The sequence below is a fragment of the Lipophrys pholis genome (genome assembly GCF_963383615.2).
Source record: "Lipophrys pholis genome assembly, chromosome: 9".
Taxonomy (NCBI): Eukaryota; Metazoa; Chordata; class Actinopteri; order Blenniiformes; family Blenniidae; genus Lipophrys; species Lipophrys pholis.
This window is the reverse complement of record NC_137639.1, coordinates 16,292,012-16,311,859: the sequence shown is the minus strand read 5'-3', so window position 1 is coordinate 16,311,859 and position 19,848 is coordinate 16,292,012. Positions and strand designations below refer to the sequence as shown.

Genomic DNA, 19,848 nt, shown 5'->3' with positions numbered 1-19,848 from the left:
AAGCATTAACCATCGAGGACTTTAAGGTCTAATCAAACAAATCAACAACCCCCTCCCAAAAAACACATCCAAAGTATAGAAATGAGCTTGGAATTTAGACTTTTAATTGTTATTTTACACTGTTTTGGCTCAAATTGAGATGGTGATAAAACCGCAGTTCTAATAAATGAGGCAGAATGATTTCAAGAGGTTTTTGTTGTTGTTTTGTTTTGTTTATCCAATCAATAACTTAAGAGAAAATAAGTCATTTCTTTCAAATGAAGGGCTGTCAAACACATGGCTCCAGGCCAAAAACTGGTCCATTCCAGTCTGAGGGAAAGATTATCCGTGTAATGTGATGTAAAAATCACAGAGGAAATATAAACTTAAATTTCTTTACAGTTTTGTGTTTACTTTGTATAAAGAGGAACAAACATTAAAATGCAGAGGCCCAATTTGAGAGACCAGTGATACAATAGTTAATGCTAGCTACCTCAATGCCATTAAAAGCAGCATTAGTAAAGGGGTTCATTTGTGAAAATATATATGAGGAAGGGATGCTGCAAATGGAGGACAGGATTGTGGGAGATTTCACAGTATTTCTTCACCAAGAGGCATTAATGAAAATGGCATAATGTTGAAATTTGAACTTGTTTAGGTTGTAATGGCACAATGACTTTATCATGTACTCTTATCTTTTAGCACTCAAACACAGGGACCAACCTGAAGTTATCTTTATTTAAAGGTCTGTCGTTTTGTGTTTTCCATGTGATGGACTGGTGGTCTGTCCAGTGTGTACACAGCGTCTGTCTGCTAGGATCAGCTCTAGTACCCTGCAACACTAAGTTGGATGAAGACGTATAGAGGATGAATGGATATATTTACAGTAGAGTTGGAGTCTTTTATATCAGCAGGAAACTGTTTTGGGTCTTTTTTTTTTCTCACAGAGCAGAAATATTTCAAATGCTTTCTATTGGAATATATCTCCATGTCTGCCTCTGCGGGATTTCCGTCCAGGCAGTATGACTGAAACACTTTTTCAGTAATATATACAGGAAAAGCTGCGTGAGTCCCCACAGAGGGGAATTGAGACCAGTTGTCCCCTTACCTTTGATGGTATAAGTCCCTGAAGCATGTTTATGCACTGCATAATGACAAACGCTTCAAGCATGTCCATCTTGAACTCAAGTGACTGCACACTGAAGCGGTACAGCTCGGAGAAGGAGGAAGAGAAGAGCTCCCTCAGTACCTGGGCCTCCTGAGGTGAGCGTTTCTTCAACCAGCCCTGAGAGCACAAACACATCACTGCAGTTAGCTGCATGAACTACATCAGCTTTAAACCCTATGCGGCACACGTACTGTACAAAAGCATGTTTTTAGATTCAGCAGAAATGTCAAGTCTCCTGAAGAAATACAACAGATTATAGAAGTGATACGTTAGAAATTAATTCAAACACATGTGGGTATTTTTATTTTTTTCCAACTTTCAAAATGTTTGAATATATTCATTTCAATTGGGTTCATTTACCTCCAGTATCGGGCTCCAGCTGAGTACAGAGGAGCTCATGAACACCATGCCATTGCGCGAGACGGTGGCCGGAGACGCGTTGTCAATGTTGTGTGGTTCAAAAACCACTTTACAGTTGGGCGCCATCGGTATGCGATCTCCATTCGCCAGAGTGAGAGTTCTGTTGTCATCCAAGACTGAGTTCAGGTTTTCAATCCAAATGGCATCCACTGGTCCATCCAGCACTATCCAGATGTGCTCGCCTGAGAGAGAAATCACTTATATGTTGACATCAATATTAAAATGATACGAATGTGTGTTTTCACCCATTTGTAGAACGATACATGACTGAAAAGTGTTCAAAATAATTTTCATCCAATGTCTGTTTGCAAACTTAACTAAAGATTAAAATTAACAGTCAATTCCTTTATATCTGTTTTAACCTTTAAAGATCAGCAATACAATGAAGAAGAGATAAAGTTTAGATTTGAGCTAATATGTTTGTTAAAGCCAGCTGCTTTGAGATATCTGACGTGAAACTGGACATTTTACAATTCAGGAAATGAAGTTAGTTTGATAAACATGAGCTTGGACAAGCTTTTTATCATAATGTAGCTTTCACTTATGTTGAAGGAGGTTTCCATTTTTGTTTTCAGGTTAAATCAGCCATGAATTGAAGCTTTTCATAACTCCTCATTGACTACTCATCGAAGCATCAAACTGCACAAATATACTGGGAGCAGCTGCACCACAACACACAACCATAAAAATAGGGAATCCTTCCCAAATATATGCATGCCAGCAAGAACTTGTGCACATTTTGTCACATAAAAGCAAGTGCTCATATATTCACAATGTTGCCTCCATCCATTTTTAATGTGTGTGCGGTTTAGGCCTGAGTAGAGGAATACAAGTGCTGTTCATTACGCTTTGAACTTTCCTATATATGCCACAGTGTCTGTAGATGATTCTATTTGATAAAGTTTTCCCACACAGATTCATAGGTGTACGGATAGACAGACAGACCTTTCTTAGCTCTCAGAGTTTTCCTCCATAATGTAGAAAAGATGCCGTCAGTCCAGTCATTTGTTGCCACATCGAGTCGACCAAACATCTGGGGAGCTGTGATGGCTTTGGGGTTCATGCGCATCTCTCTGTGAGGCTCACCGCACTCTGGAAGAAACAGGTATAGACTAGAGTTTTTGTATTCGCAAAGTAAGTATATCTCAAATATAGAATTTTTGAATCCATTCATGATTATAGAAAAATTAATAAAGTCACCAAGTGCCCTCTTCACCGCTTTCTTGAATCTGACAACCACCTCTCCTTATTTTCTTTTCCCCTCTTAGGATTTGTACTCCTTGTCTAATGCTGCATTTTTATGATTCTCAAATCATCTTATTTTTAGGGCATATGAAGTACACACTGGCAGCTGTCTATAGTGTGTAAATATCAAATATCTATTAAAAGGTTGTAAACCCAACTTTCACTGTCGTGTGCATGTGAAATGTCGAAAAGACTAAAAACAAATGTCACTATTACTGTTTAATTAAATGACAAATCAGTTTTCTTATTATCAAAACTACATGAACACATTACAAACTTTTGTTATTGTGTTAATCGCGTCCCCAAATGCTCTTTTCTTTTTCTTCCTAGTAACATCTGTGTACCATTTTTGTACCACTAAAACTCCATTAAGAGGATTCTGGTGTTAGATCTAAAGTTTTTCCATGAAACATTGTCATCGAACACCACCACTACCACTACCACCACCACCTCCACCACCAAAAAAAGACAACCCTACCTGTCATTGCTTTCATTAGTGTTTGTATGCAAGTGGTTTTTCCAGCACCACTGGGACCCAGTGCCATCATGCCATGTCGGACTCTTTGAGTCTCAAACAACTGGATCACCTTCAGCTTCCAGGGAGGGTGGATAATCAGACCTGCATCCTCAACCTGAAGCAAAAGATATGTACATCGTAAGTACAAAATGGATTTACAATTCGTATTAAAGGAACATCAAGTCCTGACATATTCTACATGATACCATTACAACAGCACATTGAACTCCACTGAAATTTTAATAAACTACAAATGCAAGCGTACGCTACATTGGTAGCAAAGTTGGAAAACTGAATTGAAAGAGATACATAAAGACCTGTAACTGAACTGATGTGTGATATTTCAGAGTTTTTTCTTTCTTTCTGTTTTTGGGAAACTCTGTTGACCTGATAAATAAAACACTAAATGATACCTTCCTTATGCATTATGGGTTGTTGTTTTTTCCATGAAGTGATTTGAAAGACACTTTTGTCTTCCATACGACTTTAATGGAATTTCCCGCATTCTTGCAAACCTAGTGAACCTCACTCATCACTTCCTCCTACCTGTTTGTCGATAGCAGCCTCTAGTTCAGGGTAACCCGCTTTATCAAGTTGGATGCTTGGGAAGAGGTCTTCAATCAGACTCAGGAAGAGCGGCTCATCCTCATCAATCTAAAAAGCAAAATGTGAGCGTCACACGCTTGAAGAAATACACAAATTACCAGAAACTAATTACTCTATTTATATACTCTTATCAGCAGCAGTTCACAGTAATAATCCAAATAAATAAGACAGGTTTTCGTCCTGACAATAAGCTGACGAGGCGGGGCTGCTTATAATCATGGATTCATTTTTAACTCCCTCACAACAGCGTGGCTGCCGTGGAAACACAAGGAACATAAACTGTGACTCACTAATTATATAGGCGGGGTGAGAAGCCAGTTAACACGTGTTGGACGTTAAGAAGACACACAAAGGCTTTAAAATGCTTTGGGCGGCAGTGAGAACAATGTACTGTGTCAGTTGCACTGTTAACTGTGTGCTTCTGTGCCCCGTTATTTAGTATTTAGAAATGTTCACAACTGTTTTCATTTTATCATTAATCAAATTACTGGGTCATTTTTTTATTATACATAAAAATGTCTGCTGCATATAAAACACATTAAAATTGTTATCCATGTAAAGCTCAGTTTTACATGTCCTAGACTGACCAGTTTGGACAGATTCATGTCCCTGAGGACCCTCATGACAATGGTGGACTCTGTGTCACTGGGGTTGGCTCGCTTCGCTGCTCCCAGTGTTCGCAGAACTGACAGAATGTTCCGCAGGCCAAAGTCGTAGTGAACCTGCACAATCACAGAAAGCACTTTAGTATCTGTTAGCGAAATCTTGTTTTGTCTCATAAAGAATGTTGTGTAGTTTTGCAGTCTGTGTTCAGGGATGACCCGTGTCAGCACTCTGTGCTACTTTTGGTGTCCTTCAATGCAGAGTCAAAACAATTCAGCCTTTAAGAAGGTGCTGTCTGACTTCAGAGTAAGACAAACTCCCGGACAATCATGCAAAGATTGTACTGTGACATTGTCTCTTCTTGCAAGAATAATGTAATAAAATTCTCTTAAACTTTTTTAAATCGCTCTGTGTGATTCCCGTGTATTTTGTCTCCCTGAGGTCTCCTTCTAGGAAATGCTCCTGACAGTATCATTCGTAGCTTTGTACAACACTGTATTGAATAAAAGTCTCCTAAACCATTGCTGTTTCTAGCGATTTACACTGTGCTTCAATTACGCAATCAAGCATATCAAAAAAAATAAAAATAAAAAGATTTGAAATGACAAATGATTAACTAAACTTCAGAAGGGGTCCTTCCCCTGTGTCCAGTCAGAACACAATACCATTCAATGTAATTGTCCAGAATTGGACTGCTCTGTCATGACCTGATATCTTTATGTCATTTGACAGTGGCACATCAAACGTGTATGAAGTACAGATGTGTTATTCACGCACTGCTGCGCCTACAGAAACAGAAACAGCAAGTCGGCTTGGAGATGGCCCATAAGTCATCCACTTTGCAACTGTCAGTGCACTTGTCTAGAGAAAATGAGCCCCGTCAGAATTTATTATGATTTATTTGCTTTATTTTTTTTTACCTGCTTGGAGAGTTGCTCCTCACACAACTTGTAAAGAGTAAAGAATTTCCGAGCCAGCTCCATGTTGTCTATGAACCCGCAACTGGCCAATTTTACCCGAATGATAATTTGACGGTCAGGAACCATCATGGCCACGGAGCGGAAGTTGATCTTCAGGTTCTCAGGAAGCTCCTGACGACCTGCATAACCGGGGTTCTGTTTACACATGGAACGAAAGTATGAGTTTTCTATGAGTGACAGCAAAATAAAAAAAATATTACAATGTTATGGTAATTATGAAAAAAAGACAGGTAAGTTAATTACCTAATGATTATTATTTAAGATATAACGTAACACTTTTAGACCTATTATGTAACAAATAAACAAATATTGAGTCAAAAACTCAGAGACAAAAAAAAATCATTGTATGAATTTAAAGCAATGCAGCTAAATGGAATCTGTAATTGCAAAACACAGTATCCGTGCACAAGACGTGAACAGTCTCTTTGTACTTACACATAACAATGGATGGTGTCGACATTATAATTAATGTGCATAGCAAACAGACCCCTGAAGACTGAGATCTACCAATTCACTGAGCCTACCTTTGATTACAGTGTTGAGACACATATTGGAGTATGTACACACACAGCTATGCACACACATGTAGGTGCAACCCCCCCCCCCCCCCCCCCCCCCCCCCCCCACACACACACACACACACACACACATACACATAGCTGTGAGGTGAGAGAAACAATGTACTCACCACAGAAGAGAATTACTCTGCTTTCTGTCTAATGACTGGCTTCGGGATATCAACTGCACTTAATGAGATTAAGTAAATTTGCACAAGAAGAGTACGACAAATTGGTCGTGCTATTATTAATCACTTACTTGATCAACTGCAGAATGGCAACTATTGTGATAACTAATCGTTTTGAATGGGTTGCTCTAAGATAAGATTAGAACTCGGGTCCATTCAGTCCCTCATTGTAATATTGTGCATGTTATTTGGTTGTAGAATATACTGTATGATGTTTAAAAAAACATACTAAGCAGTGAAAAAGACTGACATTTTTCAACATTCCCAAACAGCTATTTGCTTCATCATGAAAGCTGTTTCACAATTGAAATTCCCAGATATTCTACCTAATTTATGGAGAGGTACCATCGTCCTCCACACAGCCTTTAGATGCGTAACCAGGTGACAAAGACTAATCAATCCCTCAAGAAAGCAGCAATTTATTATTTTGCTAACAAAAAGACTTTTCCCCTCCAACAATGCTCCCCAAAAAAAACAAACAATAGGAATTAAGACCACACTACATTTTGGTAACATAGCATAGTTGTGTCACTGACCATAGTGAGGAAGATTCCAAACTCTGGGTTCATTTCCACATTGTCTCCATCAGTGAAGATAAAGTTTCTGCGACGTTCTTTCTTGCAGGTGAGAACTATTGCAATCTGCTGGGCTGCCACAGACAGTACTGGAAGGTCAATCCGGTTAAACTCGTCAAAACAGCCCCACGACCCAGACTGGGCCAGACCTGAAAGTCAGACATACAGAGTCATCCCGGTACACATTCATAAATGGAAATGCTGCATATAGCTTGTGCACGTCATTCTTTTCTTATCAATCAATGATAAAGAAGTCTAATGTCCAGGTTTGTTATTTTTGTTTCCTTTCGTTTTGTCATTTTTACCTTTAAATATCCTTCCCAAGCCTCTGAAGTCCATTTGATCAGAACAGTTGAAGACCACAACATATTTCCCCAAACAGCGACCCATGTCCTTGGTGGTCTCGGTTTTTCCTAAATGAGGTAAAATGCAGTTACTGGTGATAAAATGGATTGTAAGGAAGAAAAAATATCAAGATGGCACATTCTTTATTTCAATGTCAAGATACAAATTAGTAGTTTAATCTTAGTAGACTAATCTAAATGCACATTCACATTCAACTGAAAAACAGGATCAATCTTTTCTGGCAATCTCTTCATCACACATTTTTTTTCAATTCTCTCAAAAATATAAATTGAGAGATTCATACCTGTCCCTGCTGGACCAGCAGGCGCCCCTCCCATACTCATACCAAGAGCCTGGGCTAAGGTGATGTAACACCTGTTCAAATGGAGACACATTTTTTCAGCCACACATAAGATTATTGCCTTTACTTTTTCCTCAGAGCTTTTTTTTCCTCCCTCTTTTCTTTCCAACTTCATTTATCAAACCTCAAAACACAGTTGATGGGATTCCCTCCGAGGAGGGTTAGAGGTCAGACACAGTGAGAAATCACTGACTTTGAAGTGAATGGATAGTCCTGTGAATAGTAAGATGACTGATACCAAGATCTGAGCGTGTCCAACTGGCTAAACCCCACTCTCGACTGCCATTGTATCGCTGGCCTTCAGTGACAAACCGTTATAAAAGGGGACTTGTGGCATATTTTCTGTCTTTCGACAAGCCAGGTCTTACTTTTGCTTCAATGTGTTTCAAGTATACCTTTAGAACTCTGACTCATAGACTATACTGTAAGGCTGAGTCGGTGGCAGAGAAAGACAGTAACAAAAAAGGGTAAAAAAGAATAGAGTCGAATGTTAACTGAGGAGAATGAATCATACAGCAATTGAGGCAGAGAGAAAGACGGCAGAGGGAAAATCAGGGCCATCTTTGAGCCTTCAGCCATAAGGCCAACGTGCCACTTCTTCGGAGAGCTACTGTCTGATATCTGCTGGTAACTCGCTCTTTGTGGTTGTCCCCTTGCATCTGCTTCTCCTCCTTATCTCTCATCATTTTTCTGTCTTGTCCTCTCATATTTCTCTGCCCGTGTCTGTTAGTCTGACACAGTTCTTTTCATTGATACTTTTGCCTCACCCTCTTGTCTCTTCCTGTCTGTCTTCTCTCTCAGTCATCCTCTGTCAGTGACAGAGGTAATGGCCATGATGTGAGTGAGCCTACTGTTGCCATCCAATCTGCTCTCTCCCCACCACCAACACTTGTTCTAGGAGCTCACACAGCAGATCCAGTATTAGTCATCCAAAATAGGTACTTGAAGGAAAACTCAGGCATGTACAGGCAGAACATGCAAACTCCACACAGAACAGAATGACACAAAAATGGCAACTACAACACCAACGTGTGGCTCCCCCATCCACATGGTGCTGTGATGTGCATCTCACAAAGTTATTTTTTGTTATATCAAGTAGAATTAATGTAATTCATATGAAATAAAAGGAAGTCATAAATGTTACTGCTGCAGAGGTTGCTGAAACTCACTAACACTTTCAAATAAAAGTCTCTCGCAAGAATCTATCAACAAATGCCTGCTATTCTTGGGAGTCCTTACTAATAGTTCAATTAGATTCATTATGCCTTGAGTTCGTTTATAAGTATTTTGTCTTTTCTTCAGCAAGTATTTTTTTTTTCCCCAACATATCTTTTTTGCGTGTTTCGACTGCATTCTCCCATCTTTGTCAGAAATGTCATCCGGTGGTGGATGACGTGTCTTTATATCAGCTGGTATTACGGACACATCATCCACCAACACTGAATGAGATTTCTCTAAAAGAAGGTATGTTGAAACAATCCTACTTGAATGAAGAGAAGAAAAGACAAAATACTTAGAAAACGTAGTACTTGTCATGAGACAAGCAGTCGGTAGGGTGACCCTGGGTTCAAAGTCAATCACATGTGCTTCACTCTCAGGGGAGACGACACAGCTGCGATATGCAAAGATTTGTTATGTTTCATCAGGTCTGCACACATCATTAAGAGAGTGGTAAAGTGTTCTGAAGAAGGGTGCATGTGTACACTAGCGGGATGACTTTAACCAGAGGAATTGGCTCATCATTAAAAATGTACCTTCGCACGAATGTGCTTGTGCCTTTATGAGTTGTTCTCTACCTGTCAGTCAAAGGAGTAATGACAAGCCGTTCAGTGCAACCCAAGAATTCATTCTGGTAGACAAAGCCCACGTCTGTGATGTTGATGATCATCTTGTCAGAGTCCTCATTGAAGTAGAAGCGGCACTGCTTCAACCACTCAAAATCACTGGTGCTTTTGACATGCAGCCGACACTGGGAGGAGAAAGAGTGAAATCATGACAGAAACGCAGTGATGAAGGAAGACAAGAAGAGAGAGAAGGAGACATTTATATTTTAAAGAGAGAAAAGGGTAGATTTGAGATGGTAAGGGTGAAAATGAGAAGTTGCAGGGTGCCATTCAGGAGTTGATGGAAGATGAGAGATGAAAGTGGGATAAAAGGGGCAGGCAGAGGAAGGGAAGAATTCATGAGGGGGCATTGGATGGTGGGAAGGTTCCATTAAAAAGGTGGAGAAAGAAGGAGTCACAGGTGGGGGTATGGTGAAAGAGCAGAGGTGACAGGCCACAAGATGAAAAACGCCATGAAGGGAAGGTAAAGAAACAAACACCGATGTCAAATGGGAAGAAGCAGTCCAACAAGAAACAGGGAGGAAGAACAGATGGGGAGAAATAATGAATATGAGAAGAGAAAAAAAACAGTGAAAAAAAGAGACATAAGGGGAAAATAATTAATGACTTCACAGCTGTTACATCCAATATGGAAACCTGCAATGATTCACACGTTTGCAATAATCTCAAACACAATACAGCAAACCTGAGAGTGAGAAATAAAACATAAAAAAACCACTAACTTCATGACAAACTGCCTGACCCTTTCAACGTTTGAAACTGCCAAATACCTATTCCCACATTGTCAAAGACTCTATTGATTAGGATTTAAATAATTTGTGCTCACCGTATAGCGTATAGTGTCTGAAGTGGAGTTTCAAAGACAGCCCCTTTTTTCCTGAGTATAACTTGACTGCCATCAAAATACTTTGGGCAACTTTTGATAAAACTAAGAGAGCTCTTTGCAGTAAACACATTTGTTATTCACAACCCGAGAGAGTCTGAATATTAAATATGTTTTACAAAGTGGTCGCAGTCTTAAACTGATGATTCTGGATGTACGACTGAGCAGAAATTGCAAAAAAGCCTGTGTATGTGGTTGTTCACGACACACTGAGCTGTACCAGTATTTAGGTTTTGAGTTTGAGTTTTTAATTTTTATGTAAAACTTAAACTGTGTCTCTGGGAATCCTGCTTGTTGAAGTGTACTAACAGTTCTTCACGACTGCTTTACATGGCACTTTCCTATCTCTTGTTTACAAGCAGCACACCAGACTTTTTATTGTGTGGGATGATTCATTGGCATCAAAAACTGGAAGATTCTATCAATTCAAAGCTAATTTATTTCAATTTGTGCCGCTGCAGTATTTCTTTCCTCTGCATGAGACACAGCGTGTCAGCAATGTCTGCGGGGATGGTTTTTAAGTTTCTTTGATTTTTTTTTAATGTTCAATAATTTGCTCACCAGCTCATCAAATATGTCTCTCTGATGAACATGGATAGTGATGAGGGTCTCATATTTGGTCCTCTCCACAGCCTCCAAGTCTCTTGTGGTCATGTCAATCAGTGTGTTCAGCAGATCTAGGAAGAGCTGGTTGGTTTTAGCCATGATACGCCGGTCATATCGGGCATTGGTCAGAGCCTCCTCTGAGTCTCTTGTCCATATCATCTGGATACCCAGCAACCCAACCTAGAGGAAAGACAGCAATATCTGGGACTTACACCATGGCCTAAAATAACAACCTTTAAAAATGTAAGTGCAAGTTGAAGATTTGCAGTTTGGAATCCAGGTAACACCTACTTGAGCTGGAAAGGAATTAAGGAAGTCAATGAGCTGGAAGCCAGAGTCCTGGATGGCCAGAGCGGCTTGTCGAATCACCAGGTGCAACGACCTCTGAGATTCTTTCAGTAGACCATTCAGCCACACTTCCACATTTCCTTCTGCTGTGACGGGACGGTCCAGCTCGACAGTCTCCCCCTCTCGAGACGACACAGCTAGAATACGGTCATATATCTGAGAAAGGAGAAAATATAACTCCTGGTAATAAACAGCGGTTGTATTTTCATATTCATTATATTCCTGTAATGATGGAAAATATGTAGAATTGCATATTCTACAATTGGTAAACAAGATTATCATCAACTTTCCTAATTTATCACATTCTGACATTTACAAAAAAACCTTACTTTAACATCCCGCAAGACCGAGTGTCTGTGAAAAACAATTTAACATTAAAGTAAGTAGCTCAATTCACCTTGTCATGGAATCGAACACATTTGATGTTGTCAAAGACATTGAGAAGGTGGGCTTGGATGGTGTGGGAGTCAGAGGCCTGACCCAGGATCTCCAGCAAAGCCGGATCAGACACAAAGAAGAAACGAGGAAATAGCAAACGCTTCTTCTCCAAATAGCTTCAAGTTTAAAAAAAGAAAAAAATAATGTTATTTTTTACAGGCTCGTAGCTGCAGACAAACGAGACATCAAAGTGAGACGTTTCGGAGTTTAAAAGAATCTTAAAGTGTGAACAATTGGTGGCTGTAGATTCTCCACAAGGATCTTCTACATTGCTTTAACGTAGTGGGGTTATCAATATTTCAGTCCCCGGCACTCACCCCGTCAGCGACTTCTGGCAGATCTCGAGCTGTTCAAGGAGGTGAGGAAGCAGCTGTCCCATGGTCTCGTCTCCCACACATGACTGGACCACATTGGGCATTTCGTGGGCTCGCATCATTATCTTCACCCATGATTTGTCAATGTTAGAGAAGCGCTTCGCTTCCTGAAGATTATAAATTCATTTGATCAAGCTCAACATCAGAGGCTGGATTATTTGTACCGAAAAAATAAGCTTGTGTGGAAATTATTCACTCGGTTGTTTATTTCTAAAGACTTTAATGCGTCATCAGAGATTTTCCTTTTCTTAACAGACCATAAACTACAGGCAGAATAAAATTTGTGCTAATTATTAAAATTATTAAGGATATCATTGTCTTACATTACACAAAACTTCAGTGACATTATTTTAGAGTTCAAAGATTACAAACTTGATCAAAGTCATAAATGGGGATCAATTCTCCATACAATACTCTACCTTAGGTAGCTGTTTAGCAATGTCTCCACCCACAAAAACAGCCTCCAGATAGATCCAGAGGTTCTGGACAGTCATCCAGTGTTCGATTATGTCAGTTGTGTTGGAGAGATTCTGCACCCACTTCTGAATTTGGCCTTTAAATGGAGTGTTGTACCTGAGGGACAAATCGGTATGCAATCACTACATTTAGACACACTAGTGGGGGACTTTGACAGTGGACAAGTCAGTCTGATTACTTTCATTGGGCCAACAGCAGTGTTGTGCAATCGTGTAGGGCCACAGTCCTGAATATTCTATATACATTTTTTTGCACTCAGTGTGCTCAGTGATGAAACATTCAATGGATTCAGGGGTGTTGGGGCAGGAAAGACTTGTTCTCATCAGATTGCTGTCACTGATACCCATGTGACAACTACACTATACACTATATACCTGTTGCTCATAAGAGAGCCTAAAATCATTAGGCTGTCCTCCATGCTGGTGATGATCTCCGATGTGCTGTCTCCTCTCAGTAGCAGCTCTCCACGGGTTTTAAAGTTGGCAAACGTGAACGTCTTGTTGTCCCACTCAGCAATCACTTGCTTCAGCTTTTGCTCAATATCCCGTTCTTTCACAGCACTGATACAGATGTCCTGAACAAAACAGCAAAATTTGACATTTTGCTTTCGAAAAAATAGGATTCAACTCATTCAAACTAATACGAGAGGTTCAGAAGTTGATATGAAAGCTTCACCCATGTATCAGATGCTGATGTTATCACAACCTGAACTAGGATATGGCACGTCTCATATTTTAATGTTAACCTTAAAAATCTAATTAGGAAAAATAAAAATAATATTTAGAAGACGTGTTAATAAGAAAAAAATCTATTTAAGAAATTATACTCCAATATAGAATTTCCTCCAACCAATCTGTGATGTTGAGAAAAAGATTCTTTTCATTGTTTTGTAACCCTACTGTCATGTCAGACAGCTTTACATCTCCTTTCTGAAAGGAATATAACAGTTTGGCAGAAAGTTTTTCCTCTTCATTTTGATATGCATATCTGAATTTGATGAGAATGGCAAGATAGACTCTCAGAGGTACTACACATTGTTCCCAAAAATGGCAATATATACAGTATATGTGGATTCAAAAAAAAAAATCTAAAATATAATTTCTATTCATTATAAGTGAATTATGCACTTAATCATACATAGCATACTCAATCTTACCTCAATTTCCTCTTTATACTTGAGCAGAGGAGCCTCCATGATGTTTCTCAACTTGAACGTTTCCGTTTCCACCTCAAATGTATGCCCAGTAACCTGCACCCGGATATCACAAACTAAACACCTTGAAGTAATATAAATATAAACTGCAATCATTTTGTTGAACCAACCTCAGTAATTCTCTTCCAGTGACGTGTCATCATTGCTTTGTTAGTCATGAGCTCCAGCAGGGGACAGCACTCACTGAATTCATCAATGGTTTTCTTCAGGTCCAGGAAGGCCTGCCACTCCTTCAGGGCGCGAGGCAGCTTGCGACATCTGGTAGTTGATGTAGAAAAAAAAAACCTCACACTTAGCTTTAAATGCTTATCAAAGAAGGGGTATCTTCTCATTTTGCAGCTAAAAATCTGAAATAGAATTTGTCTTTTTTCGGAAGTGAACATACGTTTGTCCACTTGGGATACTGTTGGCAAACAAATCTATCAAACTACAAAATGTATGAAATAAATAGGAGAAAGCATAATTTTCAATACCAAAACCTATTTATACAGTACATTTCATGACAAACAAGCCCACGGAGAAGCTGCAATGATAAGGAGAAACAGAATTATAGAAAAAAAAAAAGATAGAAGCGTTTAGGAAAATGAAATATTCAGAAATGTTAATGAACCCATGTATAATTTTGACAGCTGTGAGGCTTGAAAATCTATTTAATGTATGTTTTATAATTTAAGCTCTTTCGGTCAGACATTTTGAATTAGTGAGAAAAACGTTTTAAAAATGTCACGTGGTGACAGCAAGGTCTGAAATTAATAGGCTTATAATAAATTGAAATAACTGCATCTGTAAAATCACCTCTGATATTGAATTTTTTTGTTTACAAAGAAAGTTTGTTCAAGGATTCTTGATTCCAATATCATCTTTAACAATAGAGTGATATTTTCATCTCACATGAAACACAGTTCAGAAGTTCAAGTATCAGAGTTATTGTGCAGTGTTCCAAAGCCTAAAACAATCCATTAGGAACTGACAGACAGAATTTATGCCAGAGGAAGAACTTGTCCCTTCATTCTGACCTCTTTTGTCAACACATGTACCCCTTGTGATTACTAACAGCTTCTAACCTTGAACCACTTTTACTATTAGGGAAAACAAGAAGTGAAACTTTTCACTCTCTTCTAGTTTAAATTCTGTAGTTTGCACTCACTGGACCTTTATCTCTGTCAAAGAAAAAAAAAAGGAAGGAGGAGTAGAAAAACCTGATTGCTATTACAATGGAAATAATCAGGCAACCCATAATGAAAAATATCTCAACAACTCCTCATGTAGTCCTAAGGGCATGGACTCACAAATGAAAACTATTTCACTTTTTTTTATGAATTGAAATACTTTCATTTGTTGTTTAAGTCAAGAGTACTTCTGCAGCAGCATGACAGCTTGACCTGTATGCACAACAACTACTTCTTCAGTTCACTCTAGTGTTGTTTGTTACAGGTTCAACAGGGAGTGTGTGATCTTTCCAGGAACCACAATAGAGAACAGCTCTGCCAAAAAAAAAAAAAAAAAAAAAAAGAAAAGCTGTTTGCATTACATTTCATGACAAATAAACTGACTAACCTTGTCTGGAAGTCTAGCAGCTCATTATTGATCTTCTCGATGTGGATGTCAGCCCAAAGAATGTCATAGTAACCGTTAACCGTTTCAATGACGTTGTTGTAAAGGCCATACAGTTTTTGTAACAGAGTCAGCTGTTTCCTAATCTCCAACAGCTGAGGATGCTGGGTAACAGGCAGCCCGAACAGTTCCTCTCCACCTGTGTAGGTGATGTATTTCCTAAACAGGTTGTCAAATCGGTTCTGGAGGAGAAAACAACAACAAAACTCAATGTGGAATTGGGGAATATAATTACATGAAATTAATTTATACTATTTATTATTACATATTATTAAATATTATATAAAATTACAATTACATAAAATTGAAATGAGATATATTATTATATTTTAAATTAATAGTATCAACTCAATCAGTTCTCAGATCAATTACAAAGACAGTTTGTTATCGACAAGAAAACAATCAATAACACACCTGGAACATAATAAGTCTATCACTGGCATCCTGAGGGGCTAATCCCACCACCATGGGACCATCCTGCAGAAGAGAAACATGTCAATTGTTAAAAATATTACAATACTTATGTGTCCTGTGACATAAATAAATACATTTGCTGTGTCCGTATGTCTATCACTCTGTTTTGTCTTTACCTTGTCATAATCATGGTAAAAGTGTTGGCAGTCCTCGAGAAATGTCTCCACATTGCTGACCAGTTCTCCTCTGAAGTTGGGCTGCAGAGACACCAGCTCATTCTGTACCTCTGTGCTCCGGGACAGGAGCTTTTCCCAGGTGTAGCGCAGAGTATCCACCTTATCTGCCTCTTCTTTGGCCACCGTCAGTTCATATTTGTGGAGCATGGCATAGGACTCCTTTGTGGGGGGAAAAAAAAAAAAAAACAGAGATGCTAAATAATCCACCTGACATCGAGTGATTGGTTTGTTGTCACAAATGAATTGTCAAATAAAAGTATTGATTACTGAAGTGAAAACTCTATATTAAAAACACAATATAAACTCTCCCAGTTGTACTGCATAAAAGATGTGAGACTATGCTGTACCTCTACAGGTCCAACTAGAAAATCAATAGAGATTTGATGCTCTCTGATTTCTTTGAGTGCCGCCATGGCGATCCGGATGTCGTCCAGATCTTTGATCTGTCGATTCAGTTTCTTTCCTGCTTCATCTACGAAAGCAAATATTTGCTCCATCTCCGAGCGATATTTCCTGTTACATGCGAGTCCATAATCCACAATCCAATTCTTGGTTTCAGCAGTGAGGGACATCTTCAGGGATGCTAGCACAAAGTAAGACAGAGACATTCAGAGACTTTACCAGTTGGCTGGAAGTCATGTAAACATCGGTTCTAGAGTTCTCTCTGACCTGTGAACAGGGCCAGGGCTCCAACAATCATGTACTCTGGCTCAGAGTTTATCTCCAGCTCCAGATCTCGATAGAAGAGGATCTGAGTCTCAAACTCCGACAGCAGAGGACTTCCCTGGACAAATCTATTAAAAAACAAACAAAATACAATTTGGTAACGGATATAGCATACTGATCTTCTCATGCTTGAATATCATTCATTAGGTTCAATGTACTTCCGCATGGTGTCTTCTCGGTCCTTTCTCCAGATGTTATGGTAACGGCTAAAACGTTCTAGGGAGGTTACTATTTCCTATATGATTAAACAAATAAAAGCACAAGTTAATAGGAATTAAATAGCTTCTGAATGTGCATGATTTTTGAATTCCAACATGAGAAAATGTCTTTTGTTAAAACATTAGAAGGTTTAAATAAAAGTGTTAATTACAGTGACCTATAGAACATAACAGAATAAAGAGAATTAGATGGGTTTCTGACAGATTCTGATGAATCTGATTATATGCATCATACTTTTTAATACCATTTAAATAATGACTATATAAGTAAATCAGTCGCGATATACCTTTTTGGTAGAGATGATGGAGGTGCCAAGAACAGATACAAGTTTGACTATCTCCTTATTCTCAGCCACACTCTTGTAGTAATTTCTGACCTGGAATGGGATAGCTTGGATCACTGATGCTGAAATATCGGAGGTGCTGCCATCTAGAAAGGAGCAGAATGATCGTTGTGACAAACAGCAGGCATCTAAACACTGGAAAACAGAATCAGAATCAGAATTCCTTTATTGTCATTCTACCTTGGAGGCACAATGAAATTAAAACTTTGGTACCTGATTCTTTCAAAAAATGCTGATACAAAATTAAAAGTTTATGTTCTTTGCAGCTAAGGGCCTTGCATCTTGATCACTCATTGTTAGACATTTTAATTACAGGGCTGCTTTACTTGAATGTAATTTTCAATTTCTTTCCTTTTACAGCCACTTAGAAAATAATGCATAGTTTTTATATAACGCTTTTTTTGACAGTTAACATTGCATTATTCATTCACTCCATACTCAATGGTGGTAAACTATGTATGGAGCCACAGCTGCCCTGGGGCAGACTGACAGAAGCAAGGCTGCCAAACGGTTCTCCTGGCCCGTCCGACCACCAACCACTCACTCACTCTCACACTGCATTCACCCAGGCAGTTTGGGTTCAGTGTCTTGTGCAAGGACATTTCGGCAACCTTCCGATTGGGAGACGACCGCTTTACCAACCGAGCCATGCAGCTGCCCTCAAGAAATTGTAACTTGTTGTCGTTAGATGTGGCCACTTTGCTTTAGGTCTATATGATTGAATAATGAAAATATTATGCACTTTTGAAAATGGACAATTTGAATTTAAAACAAATCCAGCTCATTGCTGTTCAGAGTAAAAGTTGTGCTTCTGTCCAGTTATACCGGCCAGGCTCCTGTACGTTGTTGCTCCATCCTCTGAGTCACTCTCAGAACTGTCTTGTTCGAGAGCCGCCATACGTCTCTCGTTCATTTTTCTCTGAAAGAAACCCCCCAAAAACAAATGTAAAATGGGACTTCATAGATTGCTGATCCCCTCATCTTTTTTCTATCTTTGAAGTAGTGATGAAACTCACCTTAGAGATCCTTTCTTTGCTCCACTGGCTGACTCCTTTGCTGACACTGACCACACACTCCACGGCCCGGTTGAGCGCCTGCTGGATTTCCTCCAGAGCTGGAACTATGGCAATGTTCGGGATGGACAGGGTCACATCCACTCTGAAGATTGCCTGCTGACCACTGCTCTTGCCATGGCTCGGAGAATCACTCTCACCTATGGGGGGCAGAGTATGGTGGCTCTGATGCAATTTGAACTATAAAGACTGACATTTGACTTGCTCAAGACAGAATGGTGCCAAATTATTTCCTTGCTATTTCTTGGTATTAAGTGCTAATACATAAAAAATAAAATAAAATTGCATTTCATCAAATTTCTCAAAAGAAGCAACAAATAACCTTGAGGTTGTTCATACTAGGTTGGGTAAAATTAATTCCACTCAAAACAAGATTATTTTATTTTTTTAAAAGATGTCTTTATTGATAGTTTTTTCGTTGTTCTGGCCCCATTCAGATCAAGTCGGTCAAAATCTGGCCATGAAAATAATGTGTTTTTAATTGTTATTTTGAGAGATTGTGTGTGAAAAATTCATCTAAACAAGAAACACGACACACTTTTAGTTTAAACTGGATGAAGGCTCACCTAAGAAATGCACTAATGAGGAGGTATGTATGCGCTTGCGCAGCATCTCCAGGGTGTTGCGTGTCACTCTGAGCAAGGCATCCACATTTCGGTGATTGAAGTATGAGAGTAGCTCCTGGGCTTCCTCCTCCATCACTTCCATCAAGTCCCTCTTCTTCTTCTTTTTCATTAGAGGCGAGGAAGCACCGACACTAGCAGGAGGTATCAGTGTGTTTCTGGAGAAAAGGCGTCCTTCTGAACGTCCCTCCTCTTCACCTGAGGGGGTGACACAATTTGAATTTGATTTTTTAATGAACAGTTCCCCTGGATTTGTTGCAAAGCGCTTAATAAATGAGCTCTATTCAATCTCATTGTCAAAGTTGTATGAGTTAGTAGTAATGTCACTTATGACACATTTTAACCTATTGCAAATTGATTGTATTGTATTTGATCTTGAAAAGAAAGTGTCAGAATACCTTCACTGTCAATGTGGTCGATGGTTTTGCTTTCAGTGCCGCTTTCCTCTTCAACTTTGTCAACCTCTTCTTTTGGACTGTGGTCAAACTCCAGCAGCAGGTTGATCAGTTCATTTGCAGCCTCCTCCACGAGTGAGCTCTTCACATGGAGATTTTGGGCTTGTTTGATACACAGGTCCTATACACACATTCAAAGGTAGAAGAGAATGTCTATTGATGGGTAGAAAATACAGTTTTTTAGGCAGCAAGACTATCATAGTTGAATGTTCTTATCAATGTACCTTGGTCGTATGAACAAACTCTTCACAGGTTACGGGTTCATCCTCTGGCAGAACACAGAGCATGGCTGAACTCATCTCCTGCAGCACCACATCTATCCTAAACTCAACCAAGTCATTCACCCGGTCCAACAACAGCTCCAGGTCGACTGATGATGCAGAGAAACATATGGACACAGCATGTTTTTTTAATTTTT

At 39.2% G+C, this 19,848-nt stretch overlaps 1 protein-coding gene across 1 annotated transcript in view; it reads right to left on the bottom strand.

Moving 5' to 3' along the window:
* dnah5 (dynein, axonemal, heavy chain 5) overlaps nucleotides 1–19,848 on the bottom strand; it is a gene marked incomplete at both ends in the record, with an annotated part of 85,042 nt that overhangs the window by 47,480 nt on the left and 17,714 nt on the right. Inside the window, 31 exons of the mRNA XM_080472301.1 lie at nucleotides 1,088–1,264; nucleotides 1,508–1,749; nucleotides 2,513–2,659; nucleotides 3,291–3,444; nucleotides 3,876–3,983; nucleotides 4,523–4,657; nucleotides 5,459–5,653; nucleotides 6,800–6,987; nucleotides 7,144–7,251; nucleotides 7,488–7,558; nucleotides 9,341–9,513; nucleotides 10,833–11,057; nucleotides 11,169–11,381; nucleotides 11,623–11,779; nucleotides 11,981–12,144; nucleotides 12,457–12,610; nucleotides 12,889–13,088; nucleotides 13,671–13,763; nucleotides 13,838–13,985; nucleotides 15,285–15,523; nucleotides 15,756–15,818; nucleotides 15,932–16,150; nucleotides 16,339–16,574; nucleotides 16,661–16,785; nucleotides 16,876–16,952; nucleotides 17,223–17,365; nucleotides 18,105–18,198; nucleotides 18,296–18,492; nucleotides 18,919–19,173; nucleotides 19,374–19,551; nucleotides 19,655–19,800. Coding sequence (XP_080328427.1) covers nucleotides 1,088–1,264; nucleotides 1,508–1,749; nucleotides 2,513–2,659; nucleotides 3,291–3,444; nucleotides 3,876–3,983; nucleotides 4,523–4,657; nucleotides 5,459–5,653; nucleotides 6,800–6,987; nucleotides 7,144–7,251; nucleotides 7,488–7,558; nucleotides 9,341–9,513; nucleotides 10,833–11,057; nucleotides 11,169–11,381; nucleotides 11,623–11,779; nucleotides 11,981–12,144; nucleotides 12,457–12,610; nucleotides 12,889–13,088; nucleotides 13,671–13,763; nucleotides 13,838–13,985; nucleotides 15,285–15,523; nucleotides 15,756–15,818; nucleotides 15,932–16,150; nucleotides 16,339–16,574; nucleotides 16,661–16,785; nucleotides 16,876–16,952; nucleotides 17,223–17,365; nucleotides 18,105–18,198; nucleotides 18,296–18,492; nucleotides 18,919–19,173; nucleotides 19,374–19,551; nucleotides 19,655–19,800 — 5,024 coding nt within the window. The remainder of the gene's footprint in view (nucleotides 1–1,087; nucleotides 1,265–1,507; nucleotides 1,750–2,512; nucleotides 2,660–3,290; nucleotides 3,445–3,875; nucleotides 3,984–4,522; nucleotides 4,658–5,458; nucleotides 5,654–6,799; nucleotides 6,988–7,143; nucleotides 7,252–7,487; nucleotides 7,559–9,340; nucleotides 9,514–10,832; nucleotides 11,058–11,168; nucleotides 11,382–11,622; nucleotides 11,780–11,980; nucleotides 12,145–12,456; nucleotides 12,611–12,888; nucleotides 13,089–13,670; nucleotides 13,764–13,837; nucleotides 13,986–15,284; nucleotides 15,524–15,755; nucleotides 15,819–15,931; nucleotides 16,151–16,338; nucleotides 16,575–16,660; nucleotides 16,786–16,875; nucleotides 16,953–17,222; nucleotides 17,366–18,104; nucleotides 18,199–18,295; nucleotides 18,493–18,918; nucleotides 19,174–19,373; nucleotides 19,552–19,654; nucleotides 19,801–19,848) is intronic.